The 27,126-nt window shown below is 35.9% G+C and overlaps 1 protein-coding gene and 1 long non-coding RNA gene across 2 annotated transcripts in view; both read right to left on the bottom strand.

Annotated features, from left to right (window-relative positions):
- Positions 1-15,494, bottom strand: part of LOC124637644 (calmodulin-A-like) — a 176,030-nt gene extending 160,536 nt beyond the window's left edge. The window contains exon 1 of the mRNA XM_047174253.1: positions 15,180-15,494. Within this exon, the coding sequence (XP_047030209.1) occupies positions 15,180-15,218 (39 nt within the window). The 5' untranslated portion in view covers positions 15,219-15,494. The remainder of the gene's footprint in view (positions 1-15,179) is intronic.
- A 7,325-nt stretch (positions 15,495-22,819) lies between these two features.
- On the bottom strand, positions 22,820-23,707 carry LOC124637792. The gene is made up of 2 exons (XR_006985288.1): positions 23,554-23,707; positions 22,820-23,007 (listed from the first exon to the last, which is right to left on the bottom strand). It is a non-coding gene; the product is annotated as an uncharacterized LOC124637792 (long non-coding RNA).
- Positions 23,708-27,126: the final 3,419 nt, after the last annotated feature.

Raw genomic sequence — 27,126 nt, 5'->3', positions numbered from 1 at the left:
AGAATAGTGAAAACATTTTTTTAATTCAGTCCATTTCTATATTTGCTTGTTAATTTTAATTATAATTCAGTCACTAGTATTCTAAAGATTACATACTGCATGAAAATCTTAATTTTCCTATTTACATAAATGAGCGACCCGCATCTTCTTACATGTGCTTACGTAAGCTTAATTTACGGGGATAAAGACTTTTCGAGAATTGTAAATTGGCAGCTTTTTCAACAATTTCTACGAACACAGTTTTAATTTTGTGTGGAATTTTTAATTTTCCTGAAATGTTACGTTTTCCTTTAAAAGAATTTCTTAAAAATACTGGTGGTCAGTTTAAAAATACCTATACATATATATTATGATCCTTTCTCGGGCTTTACATTATTTGTGAACCTGGTTTCATTTTGGTTCAGTAGTTAAAACGTGAGAGCCCAACAGACATAAAAACCTTCGCATTTTTAATTTTGGATATTTAATCGAATAAACGAATATCCAAGTCTCATAATTTTACAGCCTAAACTTTGAAACCCGATAAAAATCAATGGTATCAGTTTATTTGGCGCCCACACTAAGGTGCTATACATATTAGCCATTAGTGGGAACATCGCGTGTCGAGCCACTCCGAACAAAGTGGCTGTATCGGATGGTCTTCCTATTGCACTAACTATAACTGACTGTAGCATGCACGGAACGTTTAAGATTTTTATCGGTAATGGTGAAAAAAGCATGTTTTTACGATATTCGGTAAGTTGTTTGATCTATTATTGTATCTTGAATGTTTTTGCAGAGAAATGGCAGCTCTACAAAGATACGGAGGAAAGGGACTACCACAGGAATGATTATGACTGAAAAGAATGAATGTTGAAATGATGGCAAACAAAGAAGCCATACAATAATAGGTTGTGATGATGATTTCGGTATATACTTACGTTAACAAATAAATTATGGAGAACATATCATCTAGTCCTAATCATGGAGCATCGAACCACTGCCTGCAATCTTCAGAAAGTGTTCCACATTGAACTATCAGCCGATTTGAAGTGACGTTTTAGTCTGTTTGGCAATCCTACGATTAGTTTCCATTACGCAAATCTACTTAAAATACTTGAAAACCCTCAAAGTTAATGCCAGTTTCATGCAGTAAGTAACTTGTTTGTGTGTACAAGGATTATTGATTTTGTGCTATTCTGCGAACTTTCAGAACAAACCGCTGGTTTTGCGAACTCTTCAATTGATAGTTTTGTTTGTTCTTCCTAAGTATCCTGCTTCCTATTGATGTTAAGTTGAGTTTAAGTATATTTTCCAGAAATGTTATTGACTGTTATTCGGAGAATATTTGAGAGTTTGTTTTGCGTATTTATAGGAATACTTGTAGTAAGACTTTGTATTCTAAAGGTCACGGTGGGTATTCTAATTATGTTTTATTTTGTTGTGATAATCAAAGGCAGGAGGATGATAAATTAAACTTCCTACGTATGATTCTAAAAGTATATACAGTCGACTCTTGTTAATTCAAACCTGCGATATTTCGAACCTCTCGAAGTTATCACGAGTTCCCTACAAAATCTCTTTATATTTCGAACTAAATCAATACATTTTTATGCACTTGGTAATTCGAACGAAAAAAGCATTGCTATATAACAAAACGACGCGTTAATTCGAATTCTTAGTCGTCCAACACTCGAGAATTCAAAGTTGCAGAGAGAAAGAGGCGGAAAGATTGTAAGTTAGAGTCAGAGAGCAGTCGTAGTAGCAGCAATCTGTTTTGAAGCAGTATGACGGAGCTGTTTCAAAAGTATTAATTTATTCACATTATGAATACCTACACACAAATGTGTCTTTAAACTTTTGACATTGTTATAAAATAGCAGTTAACAAATAATAATTGATCAACACTTAATAATTCGGAGTTTTATTTATTTTCTCTCACAAATTTCGGACCATTTAATATTTCAAAAACTCGATAATTCGTAATATTTTAAGAGTCCCTCAAGTTTCGAATTAACGAGAGTCGACTGTAGTTACATACTCAAACTCAAAATACTACTACTCAAAATACTCAAAATAATACTACTAAACTCAAAATTTTGCTTAGCAGGCATTTGGCATTAAAATTGTCACAACAGCTACTTAACATGAAGTAAAAAAAATATCTTTTAAAAATTCCCATTTATTTCAGCGACTTGAAACTACATTATACCTGAGTACTATAGAGGTTTCCGTTCACACAATACTCAGGATATCGTGGATACGGAAGCTAGTACATTACATTTCTCTTTTCCTTATAAGTGGGAACTGTAGCACTATAGCACACAATAGGAAGAGTATTACTTACCACACACTGCAAACGTTTAGTCGGCCGATAGTTTGTTCGGGCTCAAAGATCTGTATAATGGCGTCCACGGCCGATTTCGGCCACGGCGGCTGTTCTCGTCTAAGGAGCTCAGCCAGCTGAGCAGGACATATTATAGTACACGAGCATTTGCGTAGACACAGGTGCACTCCCTATTCCTTCACTCTCAGAACCCGATGGGACGGCAATCCGACACGACCGGAGAGAGATCAGGCGCAGGACCGAAATTTACGTGCTCTCCGATCCAGACTACGGGTTGCTTTGTGAAAGTTTCGAAAACCCACAAAGCGATTTCGGCCCGACCCGGGAATCGAACCCGAGACCTCTGGCACAGCAGCCGAGCTTGCGACCACTAGACCAACGAGGCAGTTCTGATAAAGATCTGTATAGCTGGGTACTCACTTAGCAGTGTAGCACGTAACGTATCAGATACGGTATCAAGTGAGTACGTAGGCACGAGCCCGCTGCGAGCCGCTCGCGCGTGGAGCGCTGTAAGCTCGCAGTGACCCGCCGAGTGGCGGTTTCACTGCGAACACAAAGGCGGCTCGCAGTGTGCTCGTGAGGACCGTGGACGAGCCGTACCCACTTGCAGGTTGATACCGTATCTGATACGTTACGTGCTACACTTCTAAATGAGTACCCAGGTTATGAAGATGAATGGTACATATATGGTCATATTACAAAGATCAGGTCTTTAACCATCAGACGGACTGAACTTTGATTGCAATCAAGAGAAGAAAGAAAAAAAGAGTGAAAAGAAGAAAGAAAAGAGTGTCTACGGAGTTTCTTCTCCATAAGACCCACTCTTTGGTATCGCGCAACTAGTTTGACGTTTCTCAAGCACCTATCATAGGTCTACATGAAATGAAAACTTTTGAATTTTGACTTTGAAGATTTCCATTCAAACATTTTTTTGCCAACCATTTTGTCAACTGTCGGCCGACTATTTAGTCTCTAGTGTGCGGGTACTGTAACAGTGCGATAGTGTTGTGTTTAATCCCTTCCTTAACCACAGGGTCACGTTTTGCCCTTGTTGGCAATAAAGGGTCCACGATATAGTATGTTACGTCACTGTGAGATTCTGTATGTAACTGGTATTAGGGGTCAGTTGCTTTATTTTATTGTAAAGGACGATTGCTAAGCTAAGTAGGTAGGTATGTTAGTGTCATCTCACTATACAATTGTGCTGTTATGTGGGTTCACGCAAATGGTCGTTGATTCTTGTAGTAATTACTTTTTTTTAAGTGAGTAACAGGCCTAATCGTTTTCTTTTGTATGTGTAATTTATTCAAAAAGCTTAAAGAAAGGCAATGAAATCAGACATATTATGTTTTTATTGACCACAGACGACCACCCATAGGACTTTTTTTAAACTATAGGCTTCATGTTCTCATAATTAAACAAAACGGGATCCCTTTTCGGGTCAGCTTATTTAAATAAGTGCGTAAATCGTATATTTTTCTTTCAAAACAATATGATATTCAAATCGTCAGTAGGTATCACACAGACATGAGAGTTGAATCACGTAAAATGCTCATACCTATGTGATGTTTTCTTCACGCCGGTGTCCTAGATTTGAAAAGGCTTCTGCATCACGGGTCGCGGTGCGTTTACTAACACAAACACTCGTATGGATCTGGTTCCAAAGTAAAGTGAAACCTTGTTGGGATGAGATAGCTTGGATGAAGGTAGATAGGTAGGTACGGTAAAGGTAACATAATTTAAGATAGGTAAAATTTTTAAATAGAGATAACTTTAAGTAAAACAGTTAAATACACATCAGGAGTTGACATTATTGTCTTTTTTTTCTTTTAATTGTATTATCTATCTTGTTTACTACGTGTTATTATTATATACCTACCTAATGTTTTATTATTCACACACAATGTTATTGTTCCTGAATAAATAAATTGAATTGAATTTGAGTCTTACTCTTGGTCTAACATTTTTCTGGCATTGAATCTGGACCCACACGTTAAAGACAGGTCGTTTTGAAAATCAATGGGGGACCAATTATTAAGAAAAGGACCCGTAGAAAGCTCCCTGCATCCAGCACCTACCCGCGATCTTTGTTAGACCGTCTAACCACCTCGTTGGTAACCAGGACAGTCGTCCATGCTTTATTTGGCAGCAGTCTTTCCTCAAAAACCTTCCACTTTCGAACGCTAGTACAATTCCTATTAAACCTATATCTAAATACCTACATGCATTATACACAGTACACAAATTGATGACCGTACTAACCAATATATTTAGACCTTTCTATGAATGAAACTGACTCAGTCGGATAGGTCAATGCATAATGGTTGATTTGCCTTTGATATGCATTTGATCGTGTTTAGAATATAATGGACAATATTTACGCTTTGACAATGCGTTGTTATTACAACAGGTTGTGTGTTTGTTGTGCACTTGTGTAAATGATTGCTTTCATCAGTATCAGCATTTTAATTTTCCCACTGCAGGGCACTGGCCTTTTCTGAAAAGGGAAGACCGTTATTCACCACGCTTGCTAAATTGATTTTGATTGGTGGATTGCTTTCCGAACTAGGCCACTTTCATGGTAAAAAAAACTAAATAAAAATACAAGCTGTTGATTTGCATCCGTGCCATAGTCAAGGAGGTTAAAATTAAATACGTAAATAATCGATTTGAATTACGGTAGGTGGGAAAAAGCTAATATGCGCTGCTTTTTTTGATGTTGTAATTTCATGGTATTTCAGAATTTAGCCCACGGTTAAACACAAATCATAACAGAATTGCCCCGCGGCCACAGTGTGTGCGTGATGGCAGCTATGTGTGCGTAGACAGAGAAAACTAATGTCTACGTGTGTGCGTGAGTGTCGATGTGTGAGTGTCTTATCTACGACATGACAGCGCGAGCGCGCGAGCGAGCGAGACCGAGTGATACGCGATAGCAATCATTTTACCTAAAGTTTCGAAAATCACCTTCATTATTGTCATTAACTTCGATTTACTTTACTTACTAATTTTTGAGCATAAATTTAACACAGATATCTTATTAACTACAGTAATAAGCAATACTAGTGCGCGAAAGAAAGTTCACTAACATGTTAACAGCTGATTGATAAAATGTTCGTTTTGCTTTATCTTTCAGCATAAAGTTTTCGCAGTGATTTAGTTTTTATTTTTGAATTAAATTGGTTAATAATTAGAAATTTTGCTTCCTTCTTAACGGTCTTAGGACCTTGGAACACGGAAATCTTATTAATGACGTAATACTAGTGCGCTAAAGGAAAGTTCACTGACCTGTTAACAGCTGATTGATAACATTTTCGGTTTGCTTTAACATTCAGCGTAAAGATTTCGTAGTAATTTTGTTTTTACTTTTCGATTAAATTACTGAAAGATGTGTTAGTTAAGTGTAGGCACGAGGTGATTCTTTCGGCTCGTAGGTATTATTGGCGTGGTTAAGAAATCAACTTATTTACACTAATAAAATTGATTAAGCTGACTACGTATTTACAAAATGTACAAATAAATAAATTACCTAGTTTAGTTACCCGGAGGTACTGTTCAAAGCTGTCACCTTCACACTCTTGGCACAATCGAGCACGACGAAGTAGCTGGTTGTCCTTCAGCTAACATAACACTATCACATTCGTTTTTAATGTGTCGAAAGCACTAAGTTAACGGTCCTAGCACATAAGTCTGTCACATGACCAGCATGACCCTCCGTGATGAGGGTTCCCGGTCGGTAAACATTTCCCGGAACATAGGTATGTACGGCTGTCATTGCACATCCTTGGCAGTCGTAACGGGTAGTCAGAAGCCAGTAAGTCTGACACCAGTCTAACCAAGGGGTATCGGGTTGCCCGGGTAACTGGGTTGAGGAGGTCAGATAGGCAGTCGCTTCTTGTAAAGCACTGGTACTCAGCTGAATCCGGTTAGACTGGAAGCCGACCCCAACATGATTGGGAAAAGGCTCGGAGGATGGATGGCTGTTAGTACACTGTTGTCACTGATGGCATACAGGCGGACCATCGCCACCAACTCGTGTTCGTGTAGTTTTCCGTCATCTCGCACTTTGTACCTACACGTCGCGGAATTCAAAGCGCACGTACGCAGCAGCGGCGGCGACATCAAACACACTGCTTGCCGTCGGCGCTTGTTTGTTCCGGCTTCAAGGGCACGCGGGGAGCGGCGAGGCGAGTGTGTGGGAGTACTCGCACTGTGATTGGGTGAATTTGGGTAGGCTGGATGATCTACGATTTTTATTGAACGATCGTTGCGTATGCTTTGTGCATGTATCGTTTGCGTTTGTGTGAGTGCGCAGCGCGGTAGTAAGGCTAGTAACACACGCGCCGAATTAAAGTACGGCTGGGTTACACTGACGGATATACGTAAATAAGAAAAAAACATGAAAAAATTACCTACCCATTTTTTCGTTGATTTGGGTCGAGAATCATTAGCATATTTACGTCCTTGACTATGGCACGGATGCAAATCAACAGCTTGTATTTCATTAATTCATAAGGAAGGGATTACCGACATAAACTTAAATAGTTGAAAGTGAATTAGTGTTTTACATACTTACATTCAATTCAGTTACGAAATGACTCACATTAAAACGTCCTTTTACATTTAATTTTTCAAATTTCAATAATCATCCTACAACAACCAAAGTACACACTAATAAAGGCGAGTACACACAAAGCCATAAAAACTACATACACCGCAAGTTGCTCGTATACACCGCCCCTAATTTACATACATGCGAAAGTAAAGACCAGTAAAGACTACCTTTTATGAGTTTCATAGTTGATAACCCTTGAAAAGCCGTCATTACCCCCCAGGTATGGGGTAAATAACTGTCAGTAATACGGAGAAAGGAAATATAGCGGAGATGCCAGGAAGGTAGGTCAGGTGCCTTCTTGTAGGTCAAGCAACGTACAGTAGGCGTGATAGTAACTGCAAGAACTAACGAGACATTGGCGTTCCTTGTCAAATAAAAAAAAAACTGTCAAAGATTAGTCTTGATTGATTGGTGATTTTATTTTAAAAAGGGTTCCATAGAAGGCGTGTAAGGGCGGAGCTAGTAACGTTCTTCGTCCCTCGAGCTCCCGCATTATAGCGCGCTACTTTCTTAAGAGATTTTGCGTTATGCCATCTCCGTTAGTCATTTTGTTCTCCATGGTCAGTACTATACCTGAATACTGCGCGCCTGTTTGCTTGACATACAAAGGTGGCATGGTGTATGGTAATGATTCTGCACTAATTCCTATATCATGTCACAGTCAAACCATTGCAACGGTTTTGTGGGGCTTAGCTAAGATACATATAAGATGATTAAAAGACTCTTTTACTTTGTGAAATAAGATAAATAATAAAATAATAATATTTTATAACAAAATCCTCAGCCGCGTCTGTTCGCAATAACATCGAAAATTGTGGCACTGATTTTCATGTGAATTTGCCAATAAATAAATAAATAAAGAGATTATTGAGGAAATTTTAAGTAATACTTATAGGAATATCTGGAAAGGCACCGGATTGCAGCAGAGCTTGGCGGCTATTAACAATAAATTTTGTTACCTATTTCTCCACGCTTAAACGCATGCACTAATTTTGATGAAATTAGCTACAAAGTTTGCTGATAGCAATAAGTACCTACATGGACTATTTACGCAGGTAAACATCCACTATTAAATATAATTACGATGGCTTCATATGCGGAATGCTAAGTACGAGGAAGTATTAACCTACCCTTGACACAATTACGACCACCCTCGGTTTTGTAATAACATTGTCATTGCGGCCGCTTATGTACAGTTTGCTGTAAATGACTTTGTGTCAGTTTGTACATCACGTGATACTGGAGGAATGGTTTTGATGCAGCTTTCTAGGTTTAGGAAAAATTTCGATGTATTTAATTTTGTTTGTACTTTCTAAGTATATCTTAGACACCAATGGCTGATATAAAGGTGAAGGAAAACATCTTGAGGAAACCTGGACTATAAAGTCTGTAATCACCAACCCGCATTGAGCAAGCGTGGTGATTAATGCTCAATCCTTCTCCATGTGAGAGGAGGCCTGTGCCCAGCAGTGGGACGATAAAAAGGCTGTAACAGTAACATTTAATTTTGTTAATTAGACTGGAAATTGTAACTGGATACCGCATATAATTTCAATACTGTAGGTTATATTTAAATTTTACTAAGACTTTAACAAAAAAACAGCTTTAATGAAATGAGCCGCGCCCTTAGCCGTCAGTCCTACTAAAGTCCGAGACAGTCTCACTAAGAGCGATTTCAGATTAATGTATTTTTTCACGCCTTCATGGTCAGTTCTGTATCCGCAATAATAACATTCTACACTAAAAAAAAACTGATACGTTTACTCGAGCCTTACCATCTGTATTTGATCGAACCTGTACAGTAAATTGTATGGGGCTAGATTGAGCTAGTTTATAGACAAGTTAACCACCAAAGGTTTGTCATTTGTATATGCACGTCAACGCGTTTACAAGACTGTGCATATACCTACGCTTTAAAAGAGGTGCTAGTTTGAAACCGCTCTAAGGCAGTCTCGTGAAATGATTAAAGTGGGCACGCGAACTGGCCAAGCCACTGCTGTGACAAATTTGTATTGACATAAACCCACTAATAGGCCTACTTAAGCAATTTGGTGTTCGACGCGGAACGAAAACAGAACTTCAAGTTTATTTTGAAGGTTAATATTCAGGAAATACAACATCTAGAAATATTCTTACATCGTTTTCTTTGAAGAAACATATCAAACCACCATGAAAAGGCAGTTTCTTAAATATAGAACGGAACACCACATGTTCAATGCAGATTTTCAAGTCACTTTAATCATCATCATCCTCCGAGCCTTTTTCCCAACTATGTTGGGGTCGGCTTCCAGTCTAACCGGATTCAGCTGAGTACCAGTGCTTTACAAGAAGCGACTGCCTATCTGACCTCCTCAACCCAGTTACCCGGGCAACCCAATACCCCTTGGTTAGACTGGTGTCAGACTTACTGGCTTCTGACTACCCGTAACGACTGTCAAGTGACTTGACCACTTTAATGTTTTGTCCAAAAATATAGAATATTCATTCAGAAAGAAACATAAATGAAACCTCATACAAAATCATAAAAGAAAGATGTAGCTACCAACTTTAAAATTTTGTTGAACTGCTCTTATTTTTCTACGCAATGGACGTAACAAAATTCTATCTAAATACTTATAATTAGCGACCGAACTTAGCGTACTAAGCCCCGAATTTCGTAGAAAACATCGACGAAATGAACAGACTGCTAAATGAACGCCAAACTTCTTCATTTAGTCGCATTCTTCGCGAAGACATTTTCGTTCAGAAATGTTTGGGAAGCCTTCACTTAATGAAGATTTGGTACCTACTTGAAATGGAACGGAAAAATACCTTCGTGGTTTGCTTAAAATATTGCGAGCAAAGTTCCTTTGCGTTCGGTCGCATTTTAATTAAGGTCAAGCCAGTTAATGTAATTTTTGGGTCCCATTCTTCTTTGTCAACTGTCAATCTATCATTGGGATTTTTCAGAAGGAAAGGCCGGAGGGAAAAGAGGTGGGTTTTCGGTTTTGGGCGCAATTTAGCATAGCGGAAGTATGGTTTATAAATATGGGCAAGCGTACGAAATAAAAACTAGATTAGAGCTAAAAAAAAGCTTGTAAAAATCGCTGAATTTAGTAAAGGTCTAACTAATTGATTTCTCGTCTACAAAAAATACTTTAGTATCACCAGTATTCAAATATTTTGATAATTTCAAAACATTTTCGTGCATTTTCCTTACATTTTATAATTATAAATAAAATATCGGATTGCATATCGAATAACAAGCAATAAATATTCAATTTACAATCGCGCAGTCGTTCAAACGGCTGCAGCAGAAACAATTGAGAACCGAACCGTTTAAAATTCAATTCAATCAGCGTAACTTATTCCGCACAATTCTCCAATACTCGATGCTACTGTTTATCAATATTTAACTAGCTATTTCCCTCTGGTACACTTACATTAGACTAACAACTTCACGCATATGGGAAAACTATCTTTATTACGCGCAAAATGCAATAGTTCACTACACTTTCCCAGTAAAAGTCATAACTCACTATGTCAACCTGGACAGCGTCCGTAAGCCGAACCGCCCGCTGCCGTTTGGTGAATATGAAATTTAAACGGTGAGCTATGACCTTAAAAAAGGCAGGTCCGAATTAGGTATATGAAATTCTGCATGAAGAGAAATATTCTTTGGTCATATTAGTGGTTACCCTAGGTATATAGCAAAGTACAAGTATATCGTTTTCAATCGATGATCATAAAACATTTTCTTATCAATGCATTTGTTTAATCGCAAATTTTGACAGACAGAGTCATTTTAGCTTATTTATGTATGAAAAGGTAGGATATGTTTCAGTCTCTTATTTCGTAATATTAAAGCGAACCGATATAACCAATTTAGCTTGATCCCATGTAGATTGACAGTTATTATGATAAAATTTAAAAAGCGTTTCGTTACACGTTGCTTGCGACATAGTAGACGTTTCAATTATTATGAATAATGATATGGAGGAGTATTTCTTATATCGAACATGCATACATTATGGTAGCATGACAAAATGTGCTCGCAGACTTAAAAGTAAGCATATTACTGTGAAAGGCACAATGGACCTGTAAGTGTATTATATAATGTGATATTATATCGTTTTTATTGTTTGTCTAATCGCAAATTCTATAAAACAAAGCCGCTTTTCGTCAAACGTAGTACGAAAAGAATAATATTAATAACAACCCTCTTGCATTTGACGAATTCTTGATTCTATAATTGATTAATTAAAAAATTGAGTCACTCTTGCAGGGAATCACAAGCATAGATATAATATTACTAAACAAGATTGCGCACGCTCAAAATATATATTTACGAAAATGAACTCTATTCTAACGCAATAAGGTACTAAATTGGTTGCATAATACACAGAGGCAAATCCGAGCCGAGAGGGATAGTTCGAACGGAGGCTGTTTGTCTCTTTCTAACACCTTGCCAGCATAAAAAAATGTTGTGATCAAAAGTTTTGTCTTCCCAAAAACAATTGAATCACTATTTTTATCTTATTTTAACAATTGTAAGTCAACAAATTAATAACAATCGCATTAATTTATTCGTATTTATTATTAAAACATAAACAACATAAATTTTTATTTTGCTTTTTTTTATTTTCTAGCGGTAAACCTGAACATTCTTGGCGCGTAATCAGCATTTAAAATTTTGTTTATATTTTTTTGTATTAAATCAATTTAAACTATTAAAATGGTGAAAAAGTGTTGCGTTTCTACTTGCAAAAGTGAATCCTATGGTGGTTGCAATATATCGTTCCACAGGTTAGCTAATAATAACATTTTCGTAAACCAAACAACTAGGGTGCCCATGAATTCTTGTAACGAGTCAAAATATGGGTGATGGATTTTAAAACTGTTGTACTATTGTTATAGCTTCCCAAAAAATGAAGAAAGGCGACATAAATGGCTCAGCAGTCTATATATGAAGTAGAAATACAAAAAAAACAGTCTTCACTTCGAATCTTCCTGCTTTTATACTGCTAATTTCCGCTAATTATTAAAAGCCTTTATTAGTATCTTAAGGTCACAAACTGCGTAAGTTAAAACTTCAATACTAATCTGTGTTTAATAATCTTAGCAAATTCGGATTTGTCTCACATAGCTTAATCTCATAGTCACCCTATTAGAAAGGGACAGACAGCCTCCGTACTAACTGTTTCACTCGGCTCGTTTTTTGGGTTTATATGCGCAGTCCTGTTTACTAATATTATGTCTATGATCACAAGACAGTTGCATGACATTTCCAAAATGGCCGCTCACTTACTCATTTACCCAATAACAATAATATCGTCAACCAATTTACAAGTAAAAACTTTCTTCCATTTTAAACATCATATCTCGAAGACTAATTACTAATTGGAACAATTTCTTTCATAAATAAAATGAGGAATGAAAAATGTTTCCTGAAATATAATTTCCTTGGTGGGAAATTAGTTTCACGGTTCGAAGTACCTTCGGAGAACTAATTGTAACTTTAAAAGTACCAGCACACTGCAGACTAAACAGTTGACCGACAGTTGCCAAAATTGCTTTTAAAGAAAATCTTGGTTCTATTAAAGATTTTAGTCGATTTAAATACCTGATCTTTTTCATGTTCGTTCTGCTATTCATCTTCATAAGATTCAATTTCAGCCAGTAAGTCGGACACCAGTCTAACCAAGGGGTATTGGGTTGCCCGCGTAACTGGGTTGAGGAGGTCAGATAGGCAGTCGCTCCTTGTAAAGCGCTGGAACTCGGCTGAATCCTGTTAGACTGGAAGCCGACCCCAACTTAGTTGGAGTAGAAAAGCCTTGGGGAACGATGACTGCTATTCATTTTCATACTGATTTATGAGCCCTAACAAACTATCGGCCGACTAAAAGTTTGCAGTGTGTGGATACTTTAAGGCTTCATTTATTCTTAGTTCCAGTAACTAGATGCCGATTTTACTTCGATATTGATAAGTTAATTTGCTGATAGACTATATTTAGTGGAGCTGAAATAATCCTGTTTCTTGTTTTAACTTCAATCAAAATATTAAATTACTTAAAAACTGTAATAAAATTTTATCTTTCACTAGCTTCCGCTGACGGTTTTATTTGCACGACAATTATATAACGTTAAAATAACACATCATCTACCTAGCTTTTTCCCAACTATGTTGGAGTCGGCTTCCTGTCTAACCGAATGCAACTAAATACCAGTGAGTACGCAGGCGTTGAAATAACACATATAAATAAAATATTTTTTTTTACAAAGCCACCAATTTTTCACCCATTACCACACCAAAACAACTACCCGTAACGCCGATATCATCGAAACCGCGGTAACAAAACGTAATATTCTGGCAACATTTTCCCAGCAATGAATATTTTCCCAGCATTGAACTAGTTAGTAAATGGAAGTCGCGGCTGACTGGGCAATACCATCACGCTCGATTTCCTTCACAGGGGAGGCAGGAACCCGGGTAATGTTAACACCTTGTTTGTAGAAAAATTGCTGGTACATTACATCGTATGACAAGCGTTTCAATGGTAAGTTACACTTGCTGGTGTGATTTTTGGCTATATTTTGTACTTAATGTAATTGTAAATGATTAGAGATCAGTCATAAATAAGTTAAATAGAAATAATTATGATTTTTCTGATCCTTAAATGATTTATTAACTGATACCTTATGCACGCATTGCGTACAATTCTAGTACTCATAGCGAGCTTAACTTCTCAGCCGTTCACAATCGTTTTGCCTTAGAGAGTGGTGAAATATGTAGTTGTGGTAGAGGATTGAAAAACCACATTATTTATGTGGTTTTTCAATCTTTATCTTGTTTTTCAATCTTTATCTTTCAATTTTCAATGTGGTATATTACAAGTAAGGTATTGAATTATTACCTACTCATTTACTTCAGCCTTTATTTCCCCGTTAACTGTGAAAGTTATTTTATCGATAATTGTATTGACGCATCATGTCTGTATCGAATATCGGAAATATTGTCTACTTAAATTACACTTAGCAAATTCCTAGTAAATTAAGGTTCACTTAAGCTGTATTTAAATTCATTAACTGACCTTCATATTTAAAAGATAAGTTACATAAGTTTTTTTCAAAGCTTTTCGAAGTAGGTATTACTATTCTTACTCTAGTTTTTACTAGCAATAAATTTCTCTAACGTCCTTGTTTTTCTTATTCTCAACCTTCAATATAGTATGTAATACATATTCGCAATATTATATTATTCCCGAAGGCTCGCGATATGTAGGAATGGCGTAAGGGTGCGTTCTCGACTCAACAAATATATGTTCATACATACAAGAATCAACTATCGACCGTGTATAGATAATTGGATAAATGCAGACTTTTTAAGAATTTCGCACATATGAATTTTTCTTTCATATATCAATTAAGTAAGACAATATTTAAACTGGCAGTTTAACTGCATTTTTTAGTTTTTTAAGCGCTGTAAAGTTTATTGCTTGGACTGCTCCCAATATTATATGTTGATTTACTTACTAGAAATAGAAGTTTGACATTTGGCACATACAAATTACATAAAATTCCGATCATATAAAATATCGAAAACGGCCGTTAGAACATAAGGATATAATAAAAAGAAGAATTATTTAATGTCGACAAATAAATGTATTTAAATACTTCTACACAACAGTAGAAAACCTTAACATTTTCCTCTACTAATATATACATGCGGAGTCTACGAATACTTAGCATATTTATGAACAAACATACAGACTATCTTACAATAAAGTATGTTAGTGTTTCTCTTTCCTACGAGCATCGTAAAGCGACTTCGAACGTTGTTTGCTCAGCTCGGAACGGTAAACTAGCGGGTTTCATCTTTTGCATTCTTAATGCCTTAAGCCCGATTGCTGTCCTAAAAACTTTCCCAATACCAATAAATCTTTTACTCTCAAAGAAAATCCGCTGTCTTCGCCAACATTAATTATGTAAAGAGATACGTAAATATCGAAGCTGTTGAATTTTTATTGGAGAAACTAGAATACGCTGCAGGTATTTTTTTTGTGAGTCGGTTTTGACAGATAAGATTACCCAAATTTTAGACCGAAATATCAGGAAAACAAAAACACAGGGTGTGGTCGGGAAGTGGCATTAATACGTCAAGACATCACAACCTGTAGAGCCTCCTGACACAACCTGTTACACAGCGAACAGCCGACACCTTTATATATACAGATATACACAGCTACGCATTGTACATACCCTTCGCATCACCCGCAGAGAGAACGACGAAGTTTTCATGTTTATTTTTTTTGCGGACACCAACAACTAGACAGCAAAAATGTTTCAACTACTGCAAGTCACCACACTTCAAGCACTCGCGATTTTCAAGGCTAATGCAAAAATAACTCTCTTCTATTTAAATATCTATAAATATTTATGTTATTACAGACGTAATTTTTGCTGTATATATATTAAAAAATATACGAATATAGCTAGTGTTTATGAGTGTGTGTATATTTTTTCTGCGGCCCGAGAGGGTTCGGAGCGGGCGACGCGACGGACGGTTTATACGCGACTGATTACATGCCCGTGGTGGAAACAGGGTGAAAAGGACACACTGATAACCTGAAAGCTTAGTGACGTAAATGCGAAAACCTCTACTGCAAAACCTACTTTACATTCCGCAGCATAAGGTCGAGATTATAACGGAAATAAAGTTAAACTTTGGAAGGATCCGTGTTCCTATCTTGCTCCCACATTCATCTGGTTGGACGGAACACAGATACAGGATGAATTGAATTTATACCTCCACTACGAAGTTCTATCACTTCGATTTATTTGACGCGTTTTGCTATACTGTGTAGTACAAGGCCGGCTGCCGAACCGATCACCGTGTCACTGTGGAATAAAAGCAGCGATGGATCGAAAGGTTATTGGAAAAATGGAATGTGTTGGTGCAATAAGAATTTATCTCATCTTATCTTACATGATTGTTCTTACGGAATCCTAGATTATTTGTAACGGAAGATGCTGAAGGTTCCATTAAAGCAAGCTCAATTTTCTTTGCCCTTGCTTTAGATTCAGTGGGAGTGTTAAGAGCTTATTCGTTGCCATGGTTACCGAAGGCTGAATGTGGGTGGTAAAATGTGAAAATTTAATCGAGATTGACGAGTTCGCTCTTAAAATAAGTTTATCTATTTTAACAGGCGATTTTAAGCTCTTACTAAGATGTTTTTTATTCATTTAACTTTAGAGTTGATCCAAGAAAAATACTTTCTTTAAATATAAACGTATTTTTTTCAGCTTATATAATTTAAGAAAGTTAATCTGATTACACTGTTATATTAGGACAGAAACCTAGAGAAAATTTCCACCTCCTATTTAAGTGTTCCTAAAAATTAATACGAATTTACCTTAAAATGTTTTTCTATGAATTTAGCTGGTACAGTACTGACAAAAAATGTATAATAAAGACTAGTTTTGAAGATAGGTACATCCTTAGTCAAACGACTTCACAAAAAGGAGGAGGTTCTCAATTCGAATGTTTTAATTATTTCCTGTTAATCTGGCCTTAGACCAATTCCATGTTTCCAGTAAATATTTTTGAAGTAATTCAATAAACACATAACTGTTGTTTACTTGTAACTCTAGAACATTTGGACATCAATCTAGAGCAAAGTTTGCAAGAAGTAATTATTGCTGATGGTGTTACGAACAAACGTAACGTCTTATTGTATTAGATAGACTTGTTAGTGCCTTGTGTTATTGTAGTTTTGTGTTACATGTTTTTGTTTGTTTAATTAAATTGTATGTAACTTTTAGACGGTATAAATGTGAAGTTTGTTGCTTTGATATGTTACACGAAAATGGATAATAGCTATTTGGTTGAAACTTTGAACAGAAATGAATGGGATCATGCAGAAGCCAGTAAGACCGACAGCCAGTCTTGCTTACCCTTAAGCTGCCCGGGTAAACTCTGGTACTCAGCTGCTTCTTTAGACTAGAACTCAACCCCAACATAGTTGGGAAAAGACTAGGTAGGTGGTGAGATGATGAATGGTATCTTACAGACGTAGAAAGTTTGCGTATATCTGCCTAATTAAACTATTCCAAGCGAACAAAAATAATAAAACCCTTGGGCGATTACTAAAGTAAACTATAATTTGCTTAAAAGATTTTCTCAGTTATAACTTACAAAAATAAAATAGAATAAACTTCAACTCATCCGTTTCGTTAGGCCGCACTTTTTTTAGACAAAGTTTGATGAAAAAAGGTCTCCCACCACCCTGAGCCTGGTCAAACTTTTGCGTACAATTAGCTACGGGGAAATACTGTTTTTTTCTGTCTGCGTCCAGTTAAACTTTATTTTACCTGTAAGTTTGGATGGTTTGCTAAAAGTTCCGATAACCAATAAGATGAGAAAAAGGTAACAGATACCCATTTTATTTATTTTCATAGAAAAAGTTAAGTTCAACAAATACCAGTGATAATTCAAAACAAAACCATTATACTTCACTTTCTAAAATTGGAAACGTGATAGCTCGTATTATATTGATGGATAACTGCGAAGTTCCTACGGGTAAAACCGCTGGCAATGGCTAGTTACTATCAACCCTAATTGAATGTCTCACTGTAAGGCATAGGCCTGTTTTCATACAGAGAAGACATGCACGTTCATCACCACGCTTGCACAAGGTGGGTCAAGGATTTCAGACTTTTAAGGATCACTTGAGGAAACCCCTTAAGATACGATATTTACCTTTATCTTTTACCCAGTTATTTGAAATAAAGATGTGCTTGAAAAGTACATGTTTTTAATTTGTTTTATTTTACGGAAATAAAAATAACATAGTACATTTTTATAAACTTTAAGCCTACTTGGCAAGGATTCAGGCAAATAAAACGTATGAATTAAATATTAAAAACAATTTGTGTTCATTAAATATTGTTGTGGTAGTAGTACCACAACAATATATTACGACTCAAATTATTGTGCTTGACCTAATTACATGCATGATAAATGTTTTACATGAATAAATAATGTATTGCAACACATACATTAGACCACGTTTTGATTTATAACATAGGGGAAACAGGTTCTTTTTAAACTTGCTAAATATAAATGTTCAACATTGGAAAGAGTTGAAAAAGTGGGTTAAGGGCTAAAAATAGCCCAAAGCCCAGATTAGCCAAAAGGTACATCCTACCTAAAATAAAAATCCTACAGCTTATTTTGAGGGAATTTTAGTCATACGTAGTTACGTACCTTTGAAGTAATCGTAGCATACTTACTACGGTTACATTATGCTCGTAGCCAGTGCTACGAATTTTCGTAGCGCATCAAGTTGGGTAGCGTAGCGACTTAATTGAAATATTTTTAACTGACTTCAATATAAAATGATGTATTATTTCAATGCAATCAATGTCTTTGTTGAAAGAAATACATGCAGCTATTGTATTATACAATGTACCTATACCCAAAAGTGAGTAAAGTAGTTTTTATCACTAACAAAATAAATTATGACAGCAAATTCTCAGTTATTTTGCAGCACCATAAATTCTAATTAGCAGTTCCAAAACAAGACAATGGAGTAGCCAAAACGTTCCACTCTACGGAATTGAATGGCGTACTTTACGTCACTGGCAGGCTTCCAGCCACGGTACGTGCATCGGTTACAAAAATGCAACACAACAGGTTGTAAACCCAATTTCTTTAGTTTATTGTTTTAAATATTCGTTCTGTTAAATGTAGAAGAAAATTATTTCTTGTAAAGAAAGACAAATCATTTATTTAGATAAAATGACGCATAGAAGTCGAAAAGTACAACAAAATAAGGCAACCAAACAGTAAACCAAACCAAACTACCAAACTAACCAAATACTATTTATTTTCCCGCGTTTTCACACGCGTCCCGCGGAGTTCCCACTGGCCATAACGGGATAAATTATAGCTATGTTACTTGAGAAAAGCGTAAACTTAAAATAGTGAAATAATCTTTCAAATCAGTTCAGTAATTTCGGAGCCTTTAGGGTTCAAACAAACAAACAAATGTTTCCTATTTATAATATTACGTAGTCTGCTCTCAGCATAAATGCTGTGCTTGCGCTCAAGATTTCGGTGCAATTAGGCCGAGAAAACAAAATCGACGATTGTGTATAAAAACCTTAACTTATGTATAGTTCAAAAGGCAATATTAACCAAAGAACAAATTACCAATTTTCCGTCAACAACTAGAGATTATTATCTAGATTCCATCCGATAGTACGTTCCTAGTATTCACGCTATTCCCCAATTAGAACTCGACTGATTCAAGATAAACCCTAAACATTGTAAACGATGTCTGTTTAGATATTAAACGATAGTTAACTGCCCCACTAACTTGTTTGTTTTGTAATTAACAGCTTTGTTGGAATTGCGGGTAAACGTTTTGAATTATGTTTCAATTTAATATTGCGGGGAGTTTTAATACCTGCGGTAGTGTAAAAGTTAATTTCATTGCGAATAATTGTTTTTTAATAGTGGGTTACTTGTTTTCCACATATCTACTGTAGATACATTAATTACTGGCTATTGCATTTTGTTTATGGGTCATAACATGATACCCATTGTTTGTAATTGAATTATAAACATTATTTCATGCTTGTGATAATAGCGTAAAATTTTCGTAATATGACAACAGTTCTTGCAGATTACAGAGGAGTCCCATAAAATTATCACATTCCTTATTTCATCATATTTTATAAACTTTAAGTTTGGATGTGACTACCGCACGGTTGACTTTGCCGCAATTACTGCTAAATGGATAATGGATTTTGATGAAACTTTACAGTCATATAGCGAACACGTAGGTACGGCAGAATACTTGGCTTATTTTTATCCAAGCATGGAAATGCGTAATTCTCTCTAGACATGGATACAGCAAGTACAATCTGAAAGCAAGAACGGTAGCAAGATACCTACTATTCAACTACATCCGTTCAAATTGGAAAGCTTTCTGCAACTTGGATGTGAAATTACTAGTCAGTTATCAAAGATCGTATGCATTTGAGCATATATTTATTCATAAAGCATACTAAAAACCTTGACCGAATGCACGAGCGATCCCCAGAGAGGGCCATTCAAATGGAAACCTATTTAATATACGTAATGGGCCCCTCCCATGGAGTGACTCACTATATCGTATAGTGCCTGTATGGTGCGGTTCTTTCCATTATAGTAGAATTATTAACGGAATTAATTAGTTTATTGAGTACCGTGCGTTAAAGTTGTAGATTTGATCGGAAATTTTGATGGTAATTTCTCGTTTACTTTGAAGTTTCTCGTTTACTGAACTAAGGGGTTGTATCTCTGGGGCCGAGAGCACGCCTCCTTGTCAGGGATATCCAAGGAACTGTTTAAAACTTTCCTGATCCGAAGGCTGTTTTTTTAAATTATGTTGACCCACTGAATATGAATTACATTACAGGAACGACGTTGACGGAGACATAAAGATTTATTTTTGTTTTTTTTCTTTGCATGATTTTTAAACTATGTTTAATATACAAATCAGAGATGAGCAGTTTGGGTACAAAATTTTCAAATTCAAAGTGACTTTTCTTATACAGAAAAATAGTTATTCTTACAGACATAATGGATGAAAATTTTCCACAGAGTTTTCCTGTTTCCTTGAGTATTTCCTACGTCTTTCTGCCAAGGACGACGGGGTATTTCTAGTTGCATTCATGCAAGTAAATGAGCTTATTAAAGTGTTATCAATTTCACTGATTACACGTTTATGTCGTGTAAGTTTCTGTTGTATCGTGTACAACGCTGGAGTATGTGTATTTGAAAGTATAAAGAAAGTTCTTTTGACTAGAATATCTTGAAATGTTTGGAAAAAATACATTGAACAAAATTGCCTCTTGAAAAAACCTCTGAGGTCATTTACAGCAACCAAAGTACACATGCATGTAAATAGGACGACCATAACTTGTACTTTGATAGGGTTCAAAATTGATTTGTAGGTCAGTCAAAATGAATAGGTCAATTTTGAGAAAAATAAATAGTAACACATTTCATTGACTAAGTCTGTTACTTATCATACCTCTATAAGAAATACCTATTCATTTCACTCTCATAAATTGGCATTATTTTTCCCATACCCAAGAGTAGATTGCGTTCCGCGTACTTACACTGTAAACGCTAAAATGTGGACGGATTTATTATAAATCCGTTTAAATCCGCCTAACAAGATTTTCCTTAAAAGCCTGCTGGCCTTGAAAACTCTCGCACGTATCTTCTTCGGTACATTCATACTCAGAAACAATCCACTAGATTGGATAAAATGTTATATCAACTTGATTTTATATTATAGGGACACCTTAAGGGTTAATTGCACCGTTGCACCATTTAACTGCTTATAACGATGACTCCCAAACCCAGATTCAGGCCGCCCAGTGTCCGTCCTTAACGACGGCAAAAATCATCAAATGACCCCTCCCACTCTGTGGGTTAGCAGCGGTGAGGGAGTGACAGACTCTTACTGACTAAAAACCGTCGTGTTCCATCTTAAGCCTTTTAGGTAGGTACCAGAGCTGCGGTAACTCTTTCGAACAATCCCGCAGCCCCGGCAGACCTTGGGCCTGCTGGGCCACGCTGGACCCAGTGTTCGTCCTCAGTATTACATTTTTGTTTAGGTAATGAAATTCTTCTTGGACCAAAATCAGGTCAAGGTTCGGTTAGCTATATCCGACATACAATTGTGATCATTCAGCTGTTTCATGACCACGCATGTATCTATTACTTCCTTTTTACATAACATAAGACAGCGACCCAATTTCTTATATGTATAGTTTCAAGATAAATAGTATTTTCTATATGCTGCCGCCAGCAGTTTCTCTCATTTCTTGAGGAGACAACTTCCAGCGCCTGGATAAAGACTACTTGTGTAATAGTTATTCTGATAGTTTCATTAAAATCCTTTCAGCGGTTTCCGCTTGAAAAAGTTACAAATATACACACACTCATAAACTTACTTACCCCTTTATGATATTGTGATGAGACTATAAAACGAGGAATGTCGGTAACCAGATCTGGTTAAAAACAAAGAACTTACTTCAACAGCTATATTAACAAAGTCAAACTGTCCAAAGTTTAATAGCCCACATCGTTTTCCACTCAATTACGTTACTATTACAACACTAATTAATATAATACGTAAGTATCGATAGGACGGCGAAAGTATGGGCAAAGTTTCCATCCCTCTAACTAGGGATGTCTCGGCCAAATTGAAGATTTATGCACGTTCCCCTAACGTTGGTGAGGCACGTTCTGTGAAAATTGTGCTGTTAACACCCTTAAAGAATGGCTGTTCGGGAAATATGGAATGGTTTCTTGTTAGTAAGAAGACTGATATATGTATATGTAAATATGATATATAAAAATAGCCCATAACTGCAATAGATAAATGGTCACTGAAGAATTACAAGTTTATTTATAACCATCTGATTATCTGTCTACTTCTTTGCATTAAACATCTTAACATTTATTTATTAATAATATAAAAATCCGTATCAGTGAGTAATACCAGCTGTGTCCAAGACAAAATAAGATTGCCCTCGACACTTTCACGAGTCCAAACGATAACCTTTTGTTTTGATAATAATTGTTACATGATAAGCGTTAAGTTAATAAATAACACCAAAAAAAATGGTGTTCGGAAAGTCCTGAATATCTATTTATCACGTCCTGGTACACAGAGGGAAAAGATTTTGATGATTTCCCGCAAAGAAAAGTGGAAGGTATTTTGAAGATTCCCAGAACTTGCACATATTAATGATGTAAGCACTGGTTACTGTGCTCAATTGTTCGTATAGTGGCGAGCGATTAGACTCAAAGTTGCAGAAATTAAACATTTATAACCAAAAAATATGTGATACCACATAATTTTAATGTTGATTTGCATATTAAAGCTTGCTGTAATTCTTCAACGTTATTGTTCTAAGAGATACATTCAAAATCGTTGTGTAAGAAGAATTATGCGTCCATGTTTGTGCTGATATCTAGGCACTTTCTTCTCCCATTTCTGCTACCTATTAAAACGTTTTCCTGAAAAAAAAAATGATTTTATAAGTACCGTGATAGGAAATTCATATTTTATTTTGCCGGTAGTATCTATACATATTCTTTGTACATATACAACATGTAACTTAATTCACGCACATCCTGAAATTAGTTTGTTCAGAATCGTTTACTGAATCAATTTATGTCATTTTTAATATAGGTAATTTTTTATCCCAAAAATAATTAAAACTACGGAAATTATTGTCATATTAACCCTGTACAGTCAAAACAAATTCAAATAGACCGTAACTCAAAGTAATGAGACTTCGTGTATTGTCGGCTTTTTCCGTAGTTTCGTTATGTTGTGTCGAGTCGAGCGGCGCGCGGCGCGATATTTGCGTGCGTAGTAGTATGACCAAAAAGTTCTCCAAGAATTGGTATAACTAATTTAGTAAATAATAATAATTATTATTTAAATTTATTAAATCAAAAATTCAGTGTATGTATTATGATTATAACATAAAATTCTAATTAGGGTGTTTGAGGGTGTGCGTTAATTACGTTACATGTTGTATAAAATATTACACTTACTTGCATATTCCATTAGAACCCAACTTATATCCTGGAGGACACTCCGCCGGTTTGAAAGGCACGACTGGTTTAGCCAGGGCAATGGTACTTAGAGCCGCTAATACCACGAACAATAAATATAGCAGCTTCATCTTAAATGTTCACTTGAACTCGGCTGAAGTATAAATGGTTACTGAACTGTTATTAGATAATACGATCATTTATATAAATTAATTTATATAAATTTATATAAATTAATTTAGTGCACTAGTATTGCGGTCTCATCCGCCTGCGCTATTATTATCATCTTTTTTCCGTAAGACTTCTTCAGCCCATTTTTACTGACAACATAAGCATTCGTTACACTTAAAACCATTGCTTACTTTGAAAATTTAACGTGTAAATTCATAGTAAAAATTGATATTTCAAAGTTACGGTGGCCGAACGAATACACAGATTTATACATACAAATGTATATAGAGATTATGTAGACACATGTTTTTCAATGTTTTTGTAGGTTTCAATGTTGTTACTGATAAGCTCGCGATTACTCATTTCATCGGGACGTGCTAATACAGTTGTTTTATACCTATGTACATTAGAGCGTGTTTTTTTTTAGTGTTGTTATATTATAATCGTTACGGAAATAAAGGTTCATCGATTTATATTACAAATCGAAAAGGTCTGCTACCTTGTATATAATTAAAGAGTTTATGAATTCGATCTAGCGTCGTTGCGGGTGTTCAGAAGCCAGAAATTCTGATACTTGTATTACCAAGAGGTATCGGGTTGCCCGGGTAAATGGGTTGGGGTGGTTAGTTAGGATTGTTTTCTAATCACTGATACTCATCTGAATCCGGTTAGACTGTAAACCGATCCCAGCACAGTTGGGAAAATGTTACACAGATGATAATTAATTTGATCAAAAATACATTAATCATTTTCATTATGAAAATGCATTTTGCATATCGTAATTATTTTGACTGTGGTAGGATGTCTATAGATAACCTCACGAATAGGACCATATAAAACATGACCGTGACTTTAGTGAGAATACTAACTTATCCCTACTAATATTATAAATGCGAAAGTAACTCTGCCTGACTGTTACGCTTTCACGTCTAAACCACTGAACTGATTTTAATAAAATTTGGTACAGAGATAGAGTTGACCTTGAGAAATATACAGGGTTACTGGTAAGTAGACCGCATCCTTTCACGAAGTGATAGTATAGGTCAATACGGACAAATTTGACCATGGGATACACTGGGCAAAAGTTAACCCGTTTCAAGATAATCGAATTTCAAGATCTTTTCTTGACAAGTCGTCTAGGTACACGTATAAATTTTTATTATTAGTTGAAAGTCTCGTTTTGGCGGATTGAGACGTGCTTTGCTTGTTTGGCAGAACTCATAAAACTTCAGTACCTATTAAGTTGTCCATTTATCTACGAAGCCTGTTACAGCCTTTTTTATAGTCTCACTGCTGGGCACAGCCCTCCTCTCACACGGAGAAGGATTGAGCATTAATCCTAGGATAACTGTGTGCTCGACGTAGTTCCTGAAGACGTGTGCAAAGCTAGTTAGGCATTTGTATATAAGAAATAAAACTAAAAGGTAACGCAAAGTATTTCCATAAGAAATATTATCTCAATCAGTGTTCTGAAAATGCACCCTCATCAGTGGAGTTCATACGAATGTTTATCTTTTAGTTACAACTTTTTAATTGTATATTGCAAAATGGTATCAACATAAAAATAATACGTTAATAAAACGATTATCAAGTTATGATAATCTCAACTCATTAACTCAATTAAGTTTTCAAAGCTTCAGAACTTTCAGAATAAAATATTAATTTGAACACGAGTACACAAAAACACTGTTTTACCATATCAGAAGGAAGTAGGAACGTTAGATTATAAAAATGTACCTACCTATACTATATAAATGAGGCAAATAATATTAGAAAAATAGTCTTATCGAAAGAGCGCGGTTGAATCATTGTTCTCTATCACATTAACCAAATTGTAAAACAAAATAGTATAATACAAAGTTCATAATGAAGAAATCTACAATATTTTGCATATTACTCATCATAGCTTCAGTGATATCACTAGGGCTCGTCGTAGCATTAACTATAGGAACCATTCATCTGGACATGAAGAACCTTTTGAATCCGCCTCCTAGAGAACCAAGGGGCTTCACAATGGTAGCCAATAATCACAGTTTCGAAGCACTACCCATGAATGATGGACAAAGTGAAGAAGTAGCAACTGTGAACAATATAACTAGATCAAAAAGAGCGGAGGTAAACGGCACGAGCAGTGGAAGTGTGACAGAAATTGTATCAGAAAACGCGAACAATAATGTAACAACCAATGGTAATTTAACAACACCTGATAATACAAAACTACCAGAAGACATGGGAAAAAACTTCAACAGCAGTGACAATGAAACGAACCCTTGCAGAGAGATGGCACCAAAATCGATAAAAAGGTACATGTGTGAACTAAATAATCCGCAACTAGATAAATACTATCAATAGTGAGTAGTGCAAACAGTGTAGAAGGTACATATTATTGTTCATTAATAGTACGAGTACAATAGCGACTAGATTAAGCATATAAGTGACAATAAAATAACACTCCCGGGAATCAACGAAACAACCACTACAGAATACTTAGGTGCGATCGAAACTCTAAAATATGTAGTTCCGAAATGGCAACTTAAAACAAATGCAGAGGACTTGACTATGGTAGCGACAATGTTAACGCAGTAAAAGTGTAAAAAGGAAGAAAGAGCATCTTTAAAAACAAATGATGAAAAGATAATGACTGGGAAACCGCAAAAAGGGCACGATTGTCCATTCTGCACTAGTATCCGTAATCCACAGTAGGTAGCGCTGCTGTCGGCATTTACTTTTAAAATAGAGGAAACCAAAACTAGTAATTATACAGAAGAGGAAATTAACAGTCGCGCTCACTACAACAACAGTTATTACTAAAATTCAGGCCTTTTCAAAATGAATAGAGCAACTAAAGTTTTTATAATTCTGTGTACGACGGTAGTGTTCACAATATGTGTGCTTTTCGCCATCTTCAATAGGCCGGAAAAGAACTATTGGACAGTTATTGGGAAGAAAGAAGAAGTGTATCATGATAGTGAAAGTATGTCAGAATTATTGTATGCGAACAAAATCTCGGCGGAAAATGTGAAACGTAAGCCGATTGACGTTATTTTTGGACTGTTTAAGCAGTATCTTAGCTGCCCTAAAGGTGCAGTCAAAGTTGGTAATGAGTGCTGGACTTTTTGAACTTTTGCTTTTCGGTACATAATCAGCCTGTCTTTATCGCCCCACTGCTGGGCACAGGCCTCCTCTCACACGGAGAAGGATTGGGCGTTAATCACCACGCTTGCTCAATTGTTGGTGTGGGTTGGTGATTTGTTTTTTTTTATTATCTAGCTGTAGATGTTCGGTGATTACAATGGATCAAGATATTTTTTCTTTTTCAAATGTTGTACATTTTATTTTTGGCGGAGTCTTAAGGACTATAATATCAATGAGTTGATATTCTTTTTTTTATACTCTTTTTTT

This window comes from Helicoverpa zea, chromosome 16 (genome assembly GCF_022581195.2).
Source record: "Helicoverpa zea isolate HzStark_Cry1AcR chromosome 16, ilHelZeax1.1, whole genome shotgun sequence".
NCBI lineage: Eukaryota > Metazoa > Arthropoda > Insecta > Lepidoptera > Noctuidae > Helicoverpa > Helicoverpa zea.
Note: the sequence above shows the minus strand (reverse complement) of the source record. Positions and strands in the feature narration are given on the sequence as shown.